This window comes from Desmodus rotundus, chromosome 1, assembly GCF_022682495.2.
Source record: "Desmodus rotundus isolate HL8 chromosome 1, HLdesRot8A.1, whole genome shotgun sequence".
NCBI classification, from domain to species: domain Eukaryota; kingdom Metazoa; phylum Chordata; class Mammalia; order Chiroptera; family Phyllostomidae; genus Desmodus; species Desmodus rotundus.
The window spans coordinates 144,966,207-144,983,706 of record NC_071387.1 but is presented as its reverse complement, the minus strand read 5'-3'; the positions used below and the strand labels follow the sequence as shown (position 1 = coordinate 144,983,706).

Below are 17,500 nucleotides of genomic sequence, written 5' to 3'. Positions count from 1 at the left end.
TCTATGAGAACCTAGTTGGTATTAAGTGGAAGGGCCCGGATGTGAGGCTCAAAAGCCCTGGGTTCAAGTTCTATGTGCTGCTGTGTACTTTGGATGTGTCACTTCTGTAAAATTCTTATAAGCAATGCACTCCCATGAGCCACTTTGTGTTAACATGCAACAGGGGCTACTACATAGTGTTTAATAATTAAATATAGGTTGCATTCTTATTAGCATTATGCTCCTTTACTGTTAAAATTACTGAAGTGGAATATGGTAATTCAAGTGCTTAAAAAAAAGAGTTGAAATCTAATTCAAGATTGAAAATTATTTGGACCTCTCTAATTAATATCCTTTACTCATAGTCATTTGCTTTTTCTCTTTTGGAGTTCCATGACTTGATCTTTTTAAAGCCTTATTTCTCTCTTTTCTTACGTTGGAGGGATGGATGCACCATTCAACTTTGTACCATAAAGAAATGTAAAAACAAACATTGATTAAGAAAGTTCTCCCTGTTAACACTAAGATTATATATAGCTTTTGTCCTTCTCACTAAGACATGAGTCCTAAGGTTGCTGTGAAGCAGACAGGCCGTGTCCCTCTGGCTCTCTCAGGTCTTCTGCTTGTGGTTCACTGGGTACCCGTCCCCAGCTCTGATCCCCTAGCCTGGGGCTGCTCTCAGCCTTCCTGCTGCCCAGCCTTCTCCTTCAGTTACAAGGCCATTCTCACTCAGCTCTCTGAGAAATTTCTAGTCTTTTTCTTCTACTAAGGTACAGTGACATAAGCTACCCTTCTAAGATTTGCTGTGTTTTTGCCTAGTTATAAATCTCCTTTTTCTGATCCACAGACTCCATATAAAAGACAAAGATCATTTTAGCTCCAACCATCCACTACTTAAAAAGGTGGTAACTTCAGTGGATGGTGTAACTGCAAAGTGTGCTTTGCTTTGGGCAACAAAACCCAGGCATATGCCTATATGCTCATTTGTTTCCTCTCCCCCATTCTCTCTCCCTCCCTCCCCCTACTCCTTTCTTCAGCTTGCCTCTGAATTATGGTATTTATTTTAAAAACCTAATGAAACACCTGTAAGAGTTTAATATAATGACATGATGGATAAGCAAGCTGAACTGTCTCAGATTCTAGCAGCATTTCTATCAAAAAAGAAAACGAATGAAACCACAAGTAATTCTCTGTAAGAATGTCCAGACTTCCAAGTGGCTCTCTGCATGGTGAAGCCGGGCCAAGATTTTAACATTCTACGTTTCTTCTCTGGTAGACAAATAATTGTCACAAACTGAATAGAAATATCCCTGTTCCTATTCCAGGAAACCTGGTTTAATAGTGCCTATGAAAATCAATAGGTTCCAACTGACAGAATGCTTGGAGAAGTTTCGCTTCACTTGATGCGGCTTGTTATCTGCAAACTACTTTCCTTAATGTGTTCTGAGACCTCAATTGGACCCAAAAAGTCCATTTCAGCTAGTGATTTATTATCCTCCTCTTAGTCACTGACCAAAGGTGACCTTGCCTACGCTTCCAGAGCACACTCACGAATGGTTAAAAGTGGCTACAGCAGTGTTCAACAGATGCGGATCTTTAACCCAAACTGACCCAGCCATCTCTCTTACGCAGATCATAGCAACTGCAAAGTGAATGGTCCGTGCTTAGTTGTCTATGTTCTCGCAGGTTAGACAGAAGGAGAAAGGATCAGGCAATCCTCAGTTTACCCAGTGGTAAAAGTGGCATTACCTCTATTTTAGAGTGGAGGAGCCTGAAAATCTCCCCTAGTAGAGATGTCCTGGAGTTTCACCTACTAAGAATTTTGGAGGAAGCCTGTGTACATTCTGTAATTTAATCTAGAGCAACCTTTCAAATTCTCCTGAAGATTCATAGTTATATGTACTGAAATGTTAACTCATAAGAATAAAATGAAAACGAATAGAAGTTAAAAGCTAACTCATAGAATGATTAGCAAGGTACAATGTGTGGTTCTTCACCTAACTGAGCAGAGCATAAAAGGCCAAACCAGCACCTATGAAAAAATTCATAAAAGTTATGGGCACTTCCTAGGAGATTATTCATTAAATAATTTAAGAAAAACATTTCCAGAAAAGTACAGGTAGCTTTATGTTATAATACATAAAATATGACAGAATCCAGACCTGGAGCAGCTTCTATGCCACGATCTAGTCACACTGCTCCATGAGGAGCGTCAAAGAGCCACAGGGCTGAAAATGTGCCAAATCCAGGAACCCCCAGCATCCAAGATTTGTTTAAGCAGGAGTTCATATGATCAGAAATATCTATAATGCCAGATTAAATTTATTGATACAATGGTAAAACATATGCCCATTTTTAGCAGAAATTATGAAAGCACCCCCAAAACAATGTAATTAATTTTATTCATTGAGAAATGCACAATATGTCTGGTGCTGCTAACTGTGCAGTTTTAAATCAAGCTAATGAGAGCACAGAAGTGCACAGAATAAACTGGTATTATTATAATATAAAATATCTGCGTGGACCATTATAATTAGTAATAAGGATAATGCTCATTATTTATTACATCTTCCTGGGTGATAAGAAGTAATGTACATAAATTACTCATTTGTATCTTTGCTAGAACACCATGAGCTAGATGTTCTTAAGCCCACTTTACAGAAGAAGAAAGTGAGATTGAGAGATTTACATAATTTATTATAAAGTCGCACAGGTAATACGTGGCAGAAGTGGTCCTGAACTCAGGGTGTCTGGCTCCAGGGCCCGTGGTCTCACCCTGCACCTGCACAGCCATTCACAGGCAAGTCAGATTACCGACACAAGCCGGATTTGCACACTGAGATTAATTCTAAGGCTCCACGGTGGGTATTTCACGACAGGGCAGGGACTTTGCAGCAGGCTGCCTGCAACCTTTTCCAGGAGTTGAGCCACATGGCCAGAAATTTCATCTGAATTTTAGAATTCAAATATTTGTCTCCAAAATTCCAGGGACATAATAAGTAATTGGTGAGCATAATTTTCCTACATCTCAATCAGTTCTGGAGAAAGAGCCTTACTGATAGAACCAAAGTGTGATTATTTAAATACCCCCTGAGGTATGACCTCCTAAGGAAGGTGAAGTACATAAACTGTTTCTGAAATAGTGAATCCATTATCACCATGTCAGTCTTTAAAAGTTGGGATTCCACTGTACTCAGTGAAATTCAGTCCAGGCTGAAGGTTCCATCTGTTTAATCTGTTCAAATTTTGACTTTTTCTTTCCTTTTGTGTACTTTTAAGATCAGCATATTCAAAGTCGTGTAACATCAGTAAAAAGGTTTCATCTTGTAAATCACTGGTTGTCCTATTAGCTGTGTCTGTCAGACCCTTTAATGGGCCAAAGTCATTAACCGGAGGAAGAAGCTTAGTAAATCTTTCTACTCTAATTCAAGTTCTTCTAAACTTCACATCAAATAGAGATGACAAAGGGCTCATGCTAAAGAAAAAAAAAATGGCCTTCTTTCCTTCACACTTGATTTTCAAAGTTCATAGTAAAAGTTCCACTATGCCCACAAGCCAATTAGTTCTTATGTGCAAAGTAATAAGGTGTTTAGGGGTAAATGGCACTGCCTGTCTAACTGTTTCAAAAGAAAAATACTACAAAAGAGGCCACCTTTTCCCAAGAGGAAAGTACGTGGAAGCGACTCCTAGTGATTTGACTTCTTCAGTACAAGAATCACTAATATGTGGAACAGGCTGATAGTTGGAGGAGGGGAGGAGGAAGGAGGAAATGGTGGAAGGGAGGGGAAGAGATTAGACTGGTGGACACAGACCATGGAAAGGGGATTGACTGTGGGTGAGAGAGCTGGAGAGAGGTGGAGGGGGCAAAAGGGAAAAAATATTAGGACAACTGTGACAGAAAATAATAAAAAATAAAGTAGAAAAAAAAGAATCACTAATACAAAGTGGAAAAAAGTTATAAATACAAATTAAAATGGCCCTTCAATTCAATTTCTCTATTGTTTACTCTTATTACACTCAAAGCCTTATCCTCATTAATGATGCAGTGAGACAAATAGATATTGTTTCTGAAACGTTCAGGTTTTTTTCAGTACAGTAAAAAGTTGGTTCAACGGTCATTTTCAATTTTCTGGCACAAAAATATACCTATAATAGGGAATCGCCAATACTTATCATAACATTTAGAAACTCTAAGATCTTGAAATTCTTTCTAAATGGCCAAAAGTATGTTAAGTTACAATGAACAGAATCTCTGTGTTGAAGTTGTACCTTTCCCCGAACTTTCTGCTGTGAGGATTTTCATATATGTTAAAATACCACCATAGACACCAGTATATGGTCCTAAATTCAATTAATCGTTGGTTTTTGTCCTATTTTCATTCTCTCTCATTCTCTCCCCCCATACGCTCATTCTGTCTCTGTCCCTGTCTCTTTCTCTGTTGCACGCACTCACACAGACTCCCTCTCTCTCTTTTTTGACTGATGTGTTTTTAATGCATTCTGACTCTCTGAATTGTATTAACTCTGTTCTGTACCTGACCAACAATGGACTATGGATTTCACCCTAAGTGCTGGTGCTTCAGTCTGTGTCCCTAGGGATGAATTAGAGTGTTTGTCTGTCACTCAGACAGAGGAGTTCCCAACGGATTCTCAATGATGATCAGTGTGATTTATGGGGCAACGGGTCTCTTAATGCCAATGTAAGTGGAATCCTTCCCAAAATATTAGGAGTACTGAAATATTAGAAGAGTACTCACACTACCATAAAATAAAATTTGGATTAATTGTCCTGAAAAAGTATTTAAATAAATCCCAGGAAAGAGGATTATTTTTATCAAATACTTAACTGTAAAAGAGATAGGAAACCTTTATTGGAATTGTTATAGATAGTATTATGGGGGGAACTTTGTGCCCCCGGAAAAGATGTGTTGGAGTCCTAGTCCCCAGTACTTCAGAATGTGACCTTATTTTGACATTGAGTTGCTGTAGCTACAGGTGGTCAATTTCAGATGAGGTCATACTGGAGTAGGTTTGGGCCCTTCCTCTAATAGGACTGGTGTCCTGATAAGAAGAAGGAAATCTGGACACAGACATGCACACAGAAAGGGTGACATGTAGACGCGCAGGGAGATGATGGCCATGTGACAAGGGAGGCAGCAAGTGAAGCGATGTATCTGCAACAAGGAACACCCAGCGACTGCTGGCTGTCACCAGAAGGAAGGAGAGCAGCAAGAAACAGATTCTCCCTTAGAGCCCTTGCAGGAAATCACCCACGCTGACACCTTGATTTCAGACTTCTAGCCTTCGGGACTACAGGAGGATAAAGCTCTGTTGTTTTAAGCCAGTTTGTGATAGTTTATTACGGCAGCTCTAGGAAACTCTCATAGGTAGAGATAGATAGACAGAGACACAGATGATAGATAAACCATCTTTCAGACCCCTTAGGTTTAGGTTAAGTCATAAAATGAGGTCCTAACAAACGATCCTGTGAATATTATAGTGATCCCAAAGTTTTTAACAACAATAAAATAAATAAAAAGAGAAAAATAAAAAATAAAAAAATTGAACAATATGTATCTATTATAGTGAGCCACAAAAATTGCCATTTTTGTAGGAAAAGATGACTTAATAAAGGTAATTTTATGTGGTTCAATATAACAAATTACACAAATAATTCAAGTTTTCTGAAACGCCCTTTTCTCCTCAAGAGCAGATTCTTGGCTGAATTCGCTGGGAAGATACTTTGCTTTCTCAGCACCACTTTCCTTCTATAAATAGATTCTTCAGCTTCATTCACTTCACTTGGATATGGAAGTTTCTGTCTCTGTGACCTACTTGGAATCAAACGCTGGGGGCAATTACTCTTTGAGGTTTTGCCTGCTACTTCTCTCACTTATACATCTCTTTGCATGGTTTATTCTAGGAGATAATGCTGGGGATTCTATGTAATTCATGTTCAAAACTGAGGTTTCTCCAGGGGATTTTCTCTCGTTCCATTTGGCACAGTAGTAACTGCGTTTGACAACATCTGCCTTACAGCACTGCTCTGCAGCTCCATCTGACTCTTGGTTCCCATCCACGTTTTCTTCCTGCCCATCTTCTCAGGAAGATGTTTCCACAACAGAGGTGGAGAAGAGAATACAGTGAGGGCAAACCAGAGCTTTATTTCCAACGAGTGTGAGTCATGAAGCCACCAAATGTCTTCCCCTGCCTCTTACTCCAATTCACCCAAAGACTTTTGCCTTTAACCAGGACTTGCGAAGACAGCCCTTTGTCTTCCAGGACTCTGGCCATTTAAAAGTCAATTCCAAATGTTTATCTTTCTATTCGTTCATGTATCCAGTCCCCTTTAAATTTTCCTCAGATATGCAAAGATATACATCCATTCACAAATTTTACTGACAATTTTTTTAACCAGCAGGAAAGGCTACAACCAAGCCTAAAAAGTCTCATGCGTGATTCCTGCTAAAGCATGCCAATGTAGCTCCATAAGAAGTAGATGCAGGGTCCGGCAGAAGTAAGGCCTGCCTGAGTGTAGTTGGGAGGGTTACAATATGGGTGTAATAATTTATAGTTTTAATTTGGACATTTCACCTAAAATTTCATATGGTGTGCTTGAGTGTGGTATTGTTATGTTACAGAATTACATGCTTATGATTTTGTCATAAAAAGGGACATATTTGTGCTGGATCCTGTATTTAACAGAAAATTCTATTTCATAAAATTTTTAATAATACTTAGTTTAAATAAATTTTATGAGTACAGGAAGTTGCTTTAAGAGAAAATTCCAAACCTCACCAATCAAAAGATTACTCTATATTCTCAACTTAAATCATTGCCTACACTAAGCACGAAATCCAGATTATAGAGTTGATTAGTAACAATTGCCATTTAAATTACTACAAACTTCAATTAAACTGTCATTGTTAGTTTGCTATGGCCTTAAATTGTAACATTGTTTCCCAATGCCATTCTACTTCTACTTAGTTGAACACCCTGAGCCATTAGTCTCTTCTTCATGAAAGGAGGTTCTAAAATCTCCGTACCAGACAATGCATAAACAGCTAGTGATATTAAGTTGTCTTTAGAAGAAAAAAAAAGGCAATTGGCCTAAAGGAGGTATTATTTGACTTCAAAATTCATGATCCTTCTCAGCATACTTTACAGCTGGGTTTCCAGAGGTGAGTATATTTCATGTATTTGTTCACATACAATTTGAGAACGGAAGATTGTGTCTTTCTGTGGCTTTACAAGGAGAACCACCTACCGACAGCAAATGCAGGTAGGGTATTACAGTGACAAATGCCCTGTGGGGCACAGGAAGTATTACATCCTGCTGGCACGAGTAGTTTGCACTCTCATCTACTGCATTTCTCACTCATGGGAGATGAGCCTGAGTAACTTTTGCCTCCTTAGCTCTCCTACATGTATAGAGCAAAAAGAAGCCACCTCAAAACAAAGTTTTCCCTTATTGTTCAAATACAAACTTCTTAGATGAGCCAGTTCAGTCCCAGAAATATTAGCATTTGTCCAGTTGTACTTTATGGAAGCAAACCCAACATTTGAAAATCTAGGCATATATGTATATCTAAAATCATGCTAATACACAAAGCAGGGTTCGCCTGGCAGCTCTAAATGTTTTTCCTCTCCACGCTTCTACCCACAGCCACATCCAATCTGAGATCCAGTTACTTTCAGAGTCACGCAGTCTCCAGCAGACAACAAACAGCCATCTGGCCGCACTCTCATAATCGAGATTCAGATGAGTTCATTGCGCATGGTGGCTCTCTGGTCCCTTTGTCCTTTGAATCAGAGCTTCTGGCCTCTCCAGGTAACAGATCCCTTAGAGATGCTATTATATATAATGAAAAAACTTACTGTTTTCTTTAACACTTTGAGAGCATAAGGCTTCTGAGTCCCCTTCTGTTTGCATCTGTACACAATGGATGTAGCACCCCTTGAGGGGGAAAAAGACAAAAAGAAAATGTTATGCTCTGGACATGAAATAAAGGGGAGAACTTAAAAATAAATACCTTTTTTCGTTACCCAAATAACTGACAAGTGACTATAGTTTGCTCAGAAAAATTCCAGGTTTCCCAGGCTGCTCTCTTCCTTCGCTCCATCCCTCTACAAGCAACAGCATACTTATGGCTGTTGCACTCAGTGGCTCTGGAACAAACCAGGCCCTGTGGGGAGCACAGCTCGTGGAGCCCATCCACCCAACTGCAGCATCCCTGAGCTTTCCTAAAAGGATGTGTCTGGAGTAAAACAAGGCACAGTGGCTTCAGCGAGAGGGTTTACGGTTAGCACTCGGCTATGAGAGTCAAGACAGTCTCCACTACTCGGCCAGGGAGCTGGGGACCCTTGAGAATTGATGCCATTTAGTGCCCTGGCTTTCTCCCAGAGCCAGTGTTAGTGCCATAGAGATTCTGACCCCTTCATCTTGGTGAGCACTTCTACCACTTACTTCGCATGCCCTAACAAAAGGAATTATGTAAAATGTTCAGGAGAAAATATAAAAATGGTTGAAGATACATAGTGAAAAAGTAGATCTCTCTATAGAAGCTTGAAGATGCACAGAATGGCTTTCACCTGTAAAGGAGAATGGTAAAAAGGGACTCGATATCCAGCTTCATGTACGTGCAAAGTTACAAAAGGAGAATACTGAAAAGCAGAACAGTGTGGTCCTGATGCTCCCTCTCCACACACGAGGGCACGAGAACCAGACAGACAAAAAGAGACTCACAGACCAACAGGCTTAAGTCTCAACTTCAGAAGGAGAACTTCAGATACATCTTAAAATAAGATTAGTCAAAGTAAATCTGAGACTTTGAAGATTAAGCCAAAGGACTTCTTATGATATATTCAGTCCCGTGGTTTTGATATTTTAAGCACAAAAGAATAATATAAGTCAAAATATTCCCAGAAGGCCTACACACAACACATCTTTAACACAGCCAGTAATTGATGTTGTAAATGCTAATGGACTTTAACATTTCAACATATTTTTAAAAACTTTGGTAAGATATAACATACATAAATATTCTAGAAATGGAATAAATGGAGGTAAATACATAATTCATCTTTGTTAACTGCTCTAAAAGACAACTATCTAAAACCAAAATATTAACAGTGCATTATGTGTATAGAATATGTAACAGTAAAATATATGACAACCATAGCATAAAGAATGGGGGACAATGGGGAAAACACTATTAAGGTCTTACACTATGTGGTAAGCACAATATTATTTAAAAGTAGGTTGATTGATTAAAGATGTATATTCTTTAACTTAGAGGAATAAGTAAAATTATTTTTTTAAAAAGTAATAATAAATCAGTAAGGAGCTAAAATAGAAAATCAAAAATGAAATGCAAAGTAGGGGAAATCCAAATTAAAAATAAAACAGCTGACAATATATGGTGGGTTTTAATCCAATCATATTAATAAATATATTAAATGTAAACTCTATAAACACATCAATTAAAAATAGGTAGTTAGACTGGATTGAAAAATCAAGAACAAACTATATACTGAAACACATTTTAAATATAAAGGTATAAATAGGTTAAAAATGAAATCATAGGAAAGAGATACTATGCAAACCCTGATCAAAAGAAAGTAGGAATAGCTATATTAATATTAAGTTACCTAGACTTCAGAACAAGGATAAAGTGAGACATTACTTATGAAAGGGTCAATCCCCCCAAATGGATAACGAATATAATTGTGTATGCATCTAACAATAGCACTTCAAAATGCATGAAGCAAAAACTGATAGAAGTAAAAGGAGAAATGGACAAACCCACATATATAGTTGGAGACTTCAAGACACCCTATTAACAATTGACTTTAAAGAAGTGGAAACATTTGCACTAAGAATATAAAAGACATGACCAGCACTTTTTACTAAATTAACCTAATTGACAATTTGAGAAAACTCCACGTAAAAACAGCAGAGTACTTATTCTTTTTAAAGTTATAGGAATCACATATGTGATTTCCAGATTCACTATAAAGCTACAGCAGTCAAGAGAGTGGTATGGGAGAAGAAACAAACGTGGAAACAAATGGAACAGAAAAAAGAATCCAGAAATCATCTTACACGTATATGGCCAATGGGTTTCTGACAAAGGTAAAAAGGCAACTCAGTGGAGAAAGGATAGTCCTTCCAACTGTACATAATGCCGGAACAACTAGATATATACCCATATGCAAAAAAAAAAATACCCACTAAAATATTAATATACACCTCACACTATGCAAAAATTACTTAAAATGGATCATAAATATAAATGGAAAACCTAGAACTCCAAAACTTTTTGGCAACAATTTCTTATATACAAAACCAAAAGCACAGTGAATGAAAGAACAAATAAATTGAATTTCATTTAAATTAAGAATATTTATTCTTTGAAAGTCAGAGACAAGTGAAAATATATGCAAATCACAAATCTCATAAAGGACTTGTATTTAGAGTTATAAAAAAAACCTGGCAGGCCAGCAATAAGGAAACAAACAATGCATTTATAAAATGGGCAAAAGATTTAAACATAGACTTCACCAAAGAAAATATATGAATGGAAAATAAACACAAAGAAAAATGCTCCTTATCATTAGTTATGAGGGAAATGAAAATTAAAGACTTAAAAAATTAAAAATGGATCTGCCTGTTGACCCAGCAATCCCACTTCTGGGAATATATCTGAAAGAACCCGAAATGCTAATTTGAAAGAACATAAGCACCCCTGTGTTTACTGCAGCGTTATTTACAATTGCCAAGGTATGGAAGCAGCCTAAGTGTCCACCAGCAGATGTATGGATAAAACAACTTGGGACATTTATATAACGGAATACTACTTGGTCATAAAAAAGAAGAAATTTTACCCTTTGTGACAGTGTGGATGGGCCTGGAGAATATTATGCTACATGAAATAAGCCAGTCAGAGAAAGGCAAATATCATATGATTTCACTCATATGTGGAATCTAATGAACAAACTGAACTAACAAGCAAAATAGGGACAGACTCATAGATGGAGAGGAGGATGACAGCTAAGGGGGGCAATGCAGGGACTGAGCAAAAAGGAAAAAGGATTCACGGACATGGACCACAGTGTGGTGATTACTGGGGAGATATAAAGGGGATAAATGGTAATAGAAAAAATATAATTAAAAAAAGAAAAACAAACCACAGTGAGCTACAACTACACGCTTATTTGACACCTTATTTAAAACAGAGAGAGAGAGAGAGACAATACCATGAGCTGGCAAGGACGGGAAGCAATGCAACTCTCATGCATGGCTGGTGGGAATGCAAAATGATAGAGCTGCTTTGGAAAGCAGCTTGGTAGTTTCTTGTAAAATTAAGGATACTATATGATTGATCCATCTTACTTCCAGGTATTCACCAAGGTGAAAGCTATGCTCACTCACAAATTTGAAAATGAATCATTATACCAGCTAATTAGTAATCATCAAAAACTTCAAACAACTCCAATATCCCTCAAATGAGAAATGGATTGACAGCCTGTGACACATCCATATAGTGAAAGACTACCCAGAAACAAAAAGAAATGAACTAGGGTACACATAACAACCTGGGTGATTCCCTAATCTAATCTGATATCCTAAGAGAAAGAAACTAGGTTCAAAAGGCTATAAACTGCATGACTCATTTACATAGTATTCTTGCAAGGACAAAACTATAGGCAGAGAAAATAGATCAGTTGTTGTTGGGGGCTCAGAGATAGTGGGAGGTTTGACTACAAGTGAGTATGGGAAAGATTTTTAGTATGATGGAATTTTTCTATATCTTGATTGTGGTTGTGTTCACACATATTTAAACATTGTCAAAATAGATAGAATTGTACAATAAAATAGATAAAATTTACTGTACTTATACTATAACTTAATAAAAATACAGTAAAGAAAAACCTTTCCAAGAAAACCATATTGCTCAAACGCAAGATTAAAAACTGTCTTAGCAAATGTAGCCTATTACATTCAATTCATTCTATTTTTATTTCATGGAAACTGATGGAACTTTTAAAAAAGAAAAAAAAGAAAAGCTTTGGAACATTGAGAAAAACTAAATATCTAGTTGTAATTTTATATCAGTTGAAAAATTATTATATTCAATGATTCATGTAAAGGAAAACACATTAAATAGCATTGATTCTTTATAATTTTCTCATCACATTAACTTATCAATAATATCAATGTATAAATCATCATCTTAGCAAAACTTAATTTTTTTTTAACAAAATACACTCTTCATTAATCAACCTCAGGACACAAGTATGTTAGAATTAACTTTATTTTATGGATATGAAGAATCTATCTAAAAAGTCTAATTTTATTTTGCTAAGTAATGAACTTACTATTATTAATAGACCTTCTAATTTTTTCCAGCTTTGAGATGTAATTAACATATGACATCCTGTAACTTTAAGGTATACAATGTAATGATTTCATATGTGTATCACAAAATGATTACCAAAATAATAATAACGTTAGTTAATACATCTATCACCTCACATAGATAAAATTTTAGAAATAGCTTTTTAAAGAATGAAAAGATTAGTTAAAAGAATAGAACCCAAATAATTACATATAAAAATAGTATTTTAGTAATTTCTCAAAAATATAATTTATATTCTTTGCTAAAATTGGTTGTCATAATTTGTTAGTATGATTTAAGGAAGAGCAATATTTTAGTATGTTTGTATAAAAATAAAGATTATTGTGCACATTAACAATTTTTAATGTAGAAAGAAGATGTTACAGTGTTGTATCTTCATTTCAAAAATAGATTATGTAAAGAGAGGATCAACATAAAATTTCCTGAGATGCAAAGACAGGAGATTATAGATTAAAGGATATTATATTCATAAAGTTATTCAACTAGAAAAATAGCTTCAATACTCATGTCTATTCATTTGTAACATATTATTTAACAAAAAGTCCAAGGAATATAGAAATTAGAGTTTTTCCCCCTATGACTTGATGAGCAGGAAAATCAATACTGCTTGGGAGTCACAGCCGCACTTCTACTTTCACACTGTTTTTCTGTGACAGAAATCTTGGACAAGTGATTTCTTAGTTCTAGTCTTGTCTAATATGGTTGGTTATAAAAAAAGTTAAAAGCGAAAAGCTGTAAGTGTAGACTACCATGTTTCATATCGGAGAAGAAAAGCAGTCGAGCCTGTAATGTGTTTAGAAAGTCATGTGTACATGATAACTGTAACATGATGTATATATTCTATTTTATATGTATATTATATGCACACACATTATAGCCCCTGTTAAGCTATTAAGAAGCACTTGATGTTGGTACCCAGCCAAACTTATGGATGAGTGGGAAAAGCTCCATGTATATTTACTTAGAGTCATTTCAGTTATAGAGTCCTCTGCTACTCATTTAGGTCTACTTAGTGAAAAAACAAAGAAATGGGGTATTTTATCCCACAGTTTATCTTTACATGTTCCTCACACCCAACATTTAAGGAACTATCAAATTTTTTTCATCTCTCTTACAACACAGGTTTTATTTTTTCTTTCTTTTTTAATTCTCTCACTCCTTTATTCTCCCCTTTGTTCTCCTTTCTTGTTTTAAGGAAAGAGAAATTGGTTCGATTATATTTTTTTCCTCCAAAAGAAATTCAAGCACATTGATCTGTCTACCCACCTCTGAGAGATAGATATCTGAATGCATTCAAAGGGCCAGGTAGAGATCAATTCTAATTCGAAATGGAGGCAAGAAGTCAGAAGTCTGAATTCACATCAGTGTTTTAGGGAATTAGGATGAGATTGCACAATGCTAAGACAACAGCATCGTGGGCATTCTCTCATTAATGGAGAATATAAATTAGAGACTGATTTTCTGGGGAGATAAACTAGTGGGACATCTGTGATTGTTTGGATTGAAGCAACAGAGCTTGGATTCCCTTGTCATCTCACCCACAACCTGCTCTTTGGAAATGCAAGAGAACTTCAGATGCAGAATCTCTTACTCAGCTGTAAGAAAAGACAAAACACTTCCATTAGTGACAACATGAATGGACTTTGAGATATTATGCTGAGTGAAATAAGTCAGTCAGACAGTCAGAAAAAGCTAGGAACCATATGATCTCACTCATGTGTGAGATACAAAACTGAATCTTGTGGACGCAGACAACAATGTCGTGGCTGCCAGAGGGAAGGTAGGGGGGAGTGGTGGGAGGTGGAGGGGGCTCATACATGCTGATGGAGTGCGGTTTGACTTCAGGTGGTGGGCACACAGTGCAATATACAGATCTAGCATCACAGAAATGCACACTCACAACCTATATGATCCTATTGATGTCACCCCAATTAACTTAATAAAATTATTTAAAAATAATCTCATACAAGATAGAAGTCTGGAAGTACTGTTGACTATTGGTTCTTTGCTCCTCTGTGTCTCTGCAGTGACATGCTTCACAGCTCTGAAAAACTGTCACTGCTAAGGGTATCAGGCAGTGTAAGTTGTTGAAGAGTTTCACTTTTTTTCAATGGGAGGCATCTCGAAATGGAACAAAGGATCTTGTCTTTTTCTAATGTTGAAGGTTCTTGATTAAAGAATATAGTTATATCAAAAATTAATCATGTTTAAAGCATTTTAATGCATTTATTACTTGTTCTGTTTGTTTTTGCATTTGATTTTTAATTCTTTTTAATTTTCAATGTGTGGATGTCCTTGCAGGAAAGAGCCTCCTAATTATCATTATGAAAAGGTTTAAAATCAAAGCTGTGATTTATAAGAACTGTCAATCATCTGTTGAAAACATAATGGGTGCAATTCTAGTTATCATTGTATAGCTTCTACGTGATTGACTTGCTATAATTTAACAAGCCCATTCTTTTCATTGATTTTAAAAAAATTAGATGAATTATTAAAGAAGACTGGTTATAACCTCAAAATTGATTCTTCTTGGGAGTGAGAATGAAGTCATATCCAGGAACAGGTGCCTGAAAAAGTCAAAGTCTGTAAGTGTTTAATGTCAGCATACATTTGGCCACATTCCAGGGACAGGTCTTCCTTGGTTCATTCTCCATCCCTGTCTGCCTGCAACTCCTCCATGCTCTTCAGTACTTAGGAATGTTTCAAAATGTTTTTGGGCACCAAAGACAAAGGAAATTGGAGCCTTAAACCAACAAAGAACAGGAGGAAAAACTTCTCAAATGACTTAATTACCGATTTGGCCTTTGCAATCTACAACTTGAAGAACACCTAACTTTTAGAATTTCAAAAGTTATTAGACCTGGAGGTTTTCCAAGTGAGTTAAATATTACAGTCTTAAAATAAATCTCAAAAATATGTTGAGGAATGATATTGAACTCCAGATTTTAAGCAGTGTGCAAGCCCAGGTCTTCAATAAGCCCCAGGTTGAGAAGAGTCTGTCCATAACCACCCTCCCCTTCTCTGGCTCATTTACCTGCCGAATTCTGCAGGGGGTGAGGGCAAGCACCCTATTTCAATATCATGTTCCCCTTTTTGGGGGTTGTCTCATTTATTTTGAAATGTCTTTATTTTACTCTCATTTTTGAGACATGTTTTCAATAGATATAGAATGCTGGATGACAGTTTCTCCCCATCTTTAAAGGTATTTTCCACTGTCTTCTGACCTCTATTTTCCTTCTGATGAGGTATTAGCCACCATTCATATCATTGTATTCTGTATAAATCATATCTTCTCTGGTGGCTTTAAAGATGTTTTCTTTATTTTCTGTTTTTGTCTTTTGACTATGTACCTATGTTTTGTTTTCTTTTCTTTTATTATGATTTTGCTTAATGAACTACTTTGATCTGTGACATTCTGTACCAAATTTGGAAAATGTTTGCTTATTATTCTGTACAACTTTTTTTTTGTCTAATTCTTTGTCTCCTTTACCTCTGGGACACACATAGCCTTCTCTGTATTTTCCTACAAGTTTTTGAGATTTGTTTCCTTTTTATCAGTTGTTTTTCTTCCTATTCTTCAAATTAGATGATTTCTATTGATTTGTTTTAAAGTTCACTGACATTTTCTTCTTTAGCCTCCAATCTAGTCTTAAGCTTATGAATTTTTAATTTCACGTAATATACTTTTCAATTCTAAAATTTCCATTAGGCTCTTTTTTTAGTTCCTATTTCTGTGCTGAGATACCACATATGTTCACTCATTATGCCCATATTTTGCTTCATGTTCTTGAATGAAGTTACCATATTTGTTGCACACTCTTCATCTGCTGATTCCAACATCTGGGCTATCTCCATGTCTATTTTATTGACTGTTGTTTTTTTTTCTTTGATTATGGGTCCAATTTCCTGCTCCTTCGAATGTCTGGCTGGCACTTTTTTTTTTTTTTTGATTGTGTGATCAACATTTTTAGACGATACACACTAGGGAGTCTGGATTATATTATCATCTTTTAAAGAGAGTTGACTTTTAGTGGCAGGCAGTTTAACTTGATAAACCTTTTTAATCCTGTCCAGTTTGGTTTTATTGGTTGTTATAGCAGGTCTATTTGGGCTTGGTTCTCAGTCCTGTGTTATGGTCCTTCTCTAGGGTATGAACTTTACTCCTAAGGTGTGACCTCTCTGAGGTCTCAGCCAAATATCTGAGATGCTCAGTGAAGTCTCTCCACCCTTGGCCAGAGATCCAGTGTCTCCTCACAGTTCCTGCCTATCTTCACTCTGATATATTGGTTAGCTCGTGGCCCTACCTAACGGCTCCTGCTTAGCCTTCTAAAATCCCATATTATCCCAGCTAGAAAGTCAAGGTGAATGTGGTACTCACGGTGTTTTCCCCTTCCCTCGGGGATCACAGCCTATACTGCCCACTGTTCAGTGACTGAGGACAACTGTCCAGTGCAGTGTGCCCAAGTCATTTATGGAAGAATGGCGAGTATGGTACATGTTACTCCATCATTGCCAGAGCAGAACTCCTCCTTTGCAGTCTTCTTATTTTATTTTAGTTTAGTTTAGTTTTTAATTACTTTATTGTTGTTCACTTACTGTTGTCTGCATTTTCCCCCCACCATTCCCTCTGACCCCAGCCAAACCCACCTCCCTCCCTTGCTTCCAACCTTCCCCCGTGGTTTTGTCCATGTGTCCTTTATAGTAGTTCCTGAAAACCCTTCTCCCCACTGTCCCCTCCCCGCTCCCCTCTGATTATTGTTAGATGTTTTTAACTTCACTGTCTCTGGTTATATTTTGTTTGCTTTTTTTTTGTTGTTGATTATATTCCAGTTAAAGGTGAGATCATAAGGTATTTGTCCCAGACCGCCTGGCTTGTTTCACTATACTGTGTCTGAATCAGACATTAATGTGCAAAAGAGAAAAACAATATGTTTATTCTATATGCATTTATCAATAGTACATTACAAATGTTGGCAAATCTTGCGATCGCAAGAGATTAGTAAATGATAAATCTGTAAGAGCCTAATTAAGAAATTGCCCTTTGGAAAAACATCAACAGCTTTTGCTATTGTTTCCTAAAAAGAGATAGAATTTTATTA

General features: G+C 36.6%; 1 protein-coding gene across 1 annotated transcript in view; it reads right to left on the bottom strand.

Moving 5' to 3' along the window:
- The window catches only part of CAMK4 (calcium/calmodulin dependent protein kinase IV), a 196,622-nt gene that overhangs the window by 103,660 nt on the left and 75,462 nt on the right, over positions 1–17,500 (bottom strand). Inside the window, exon 3 of the mRNA XM_053911372.2 lies at positions 7,858–7,936. Within this exon, the coding sequence (XP_053767347.1) occupies positions 7,858–7,936 (79 nt within the window). The remainder of the gene's footprint in view (positions 1–7,857; positions 7,937–17,500) is intronic.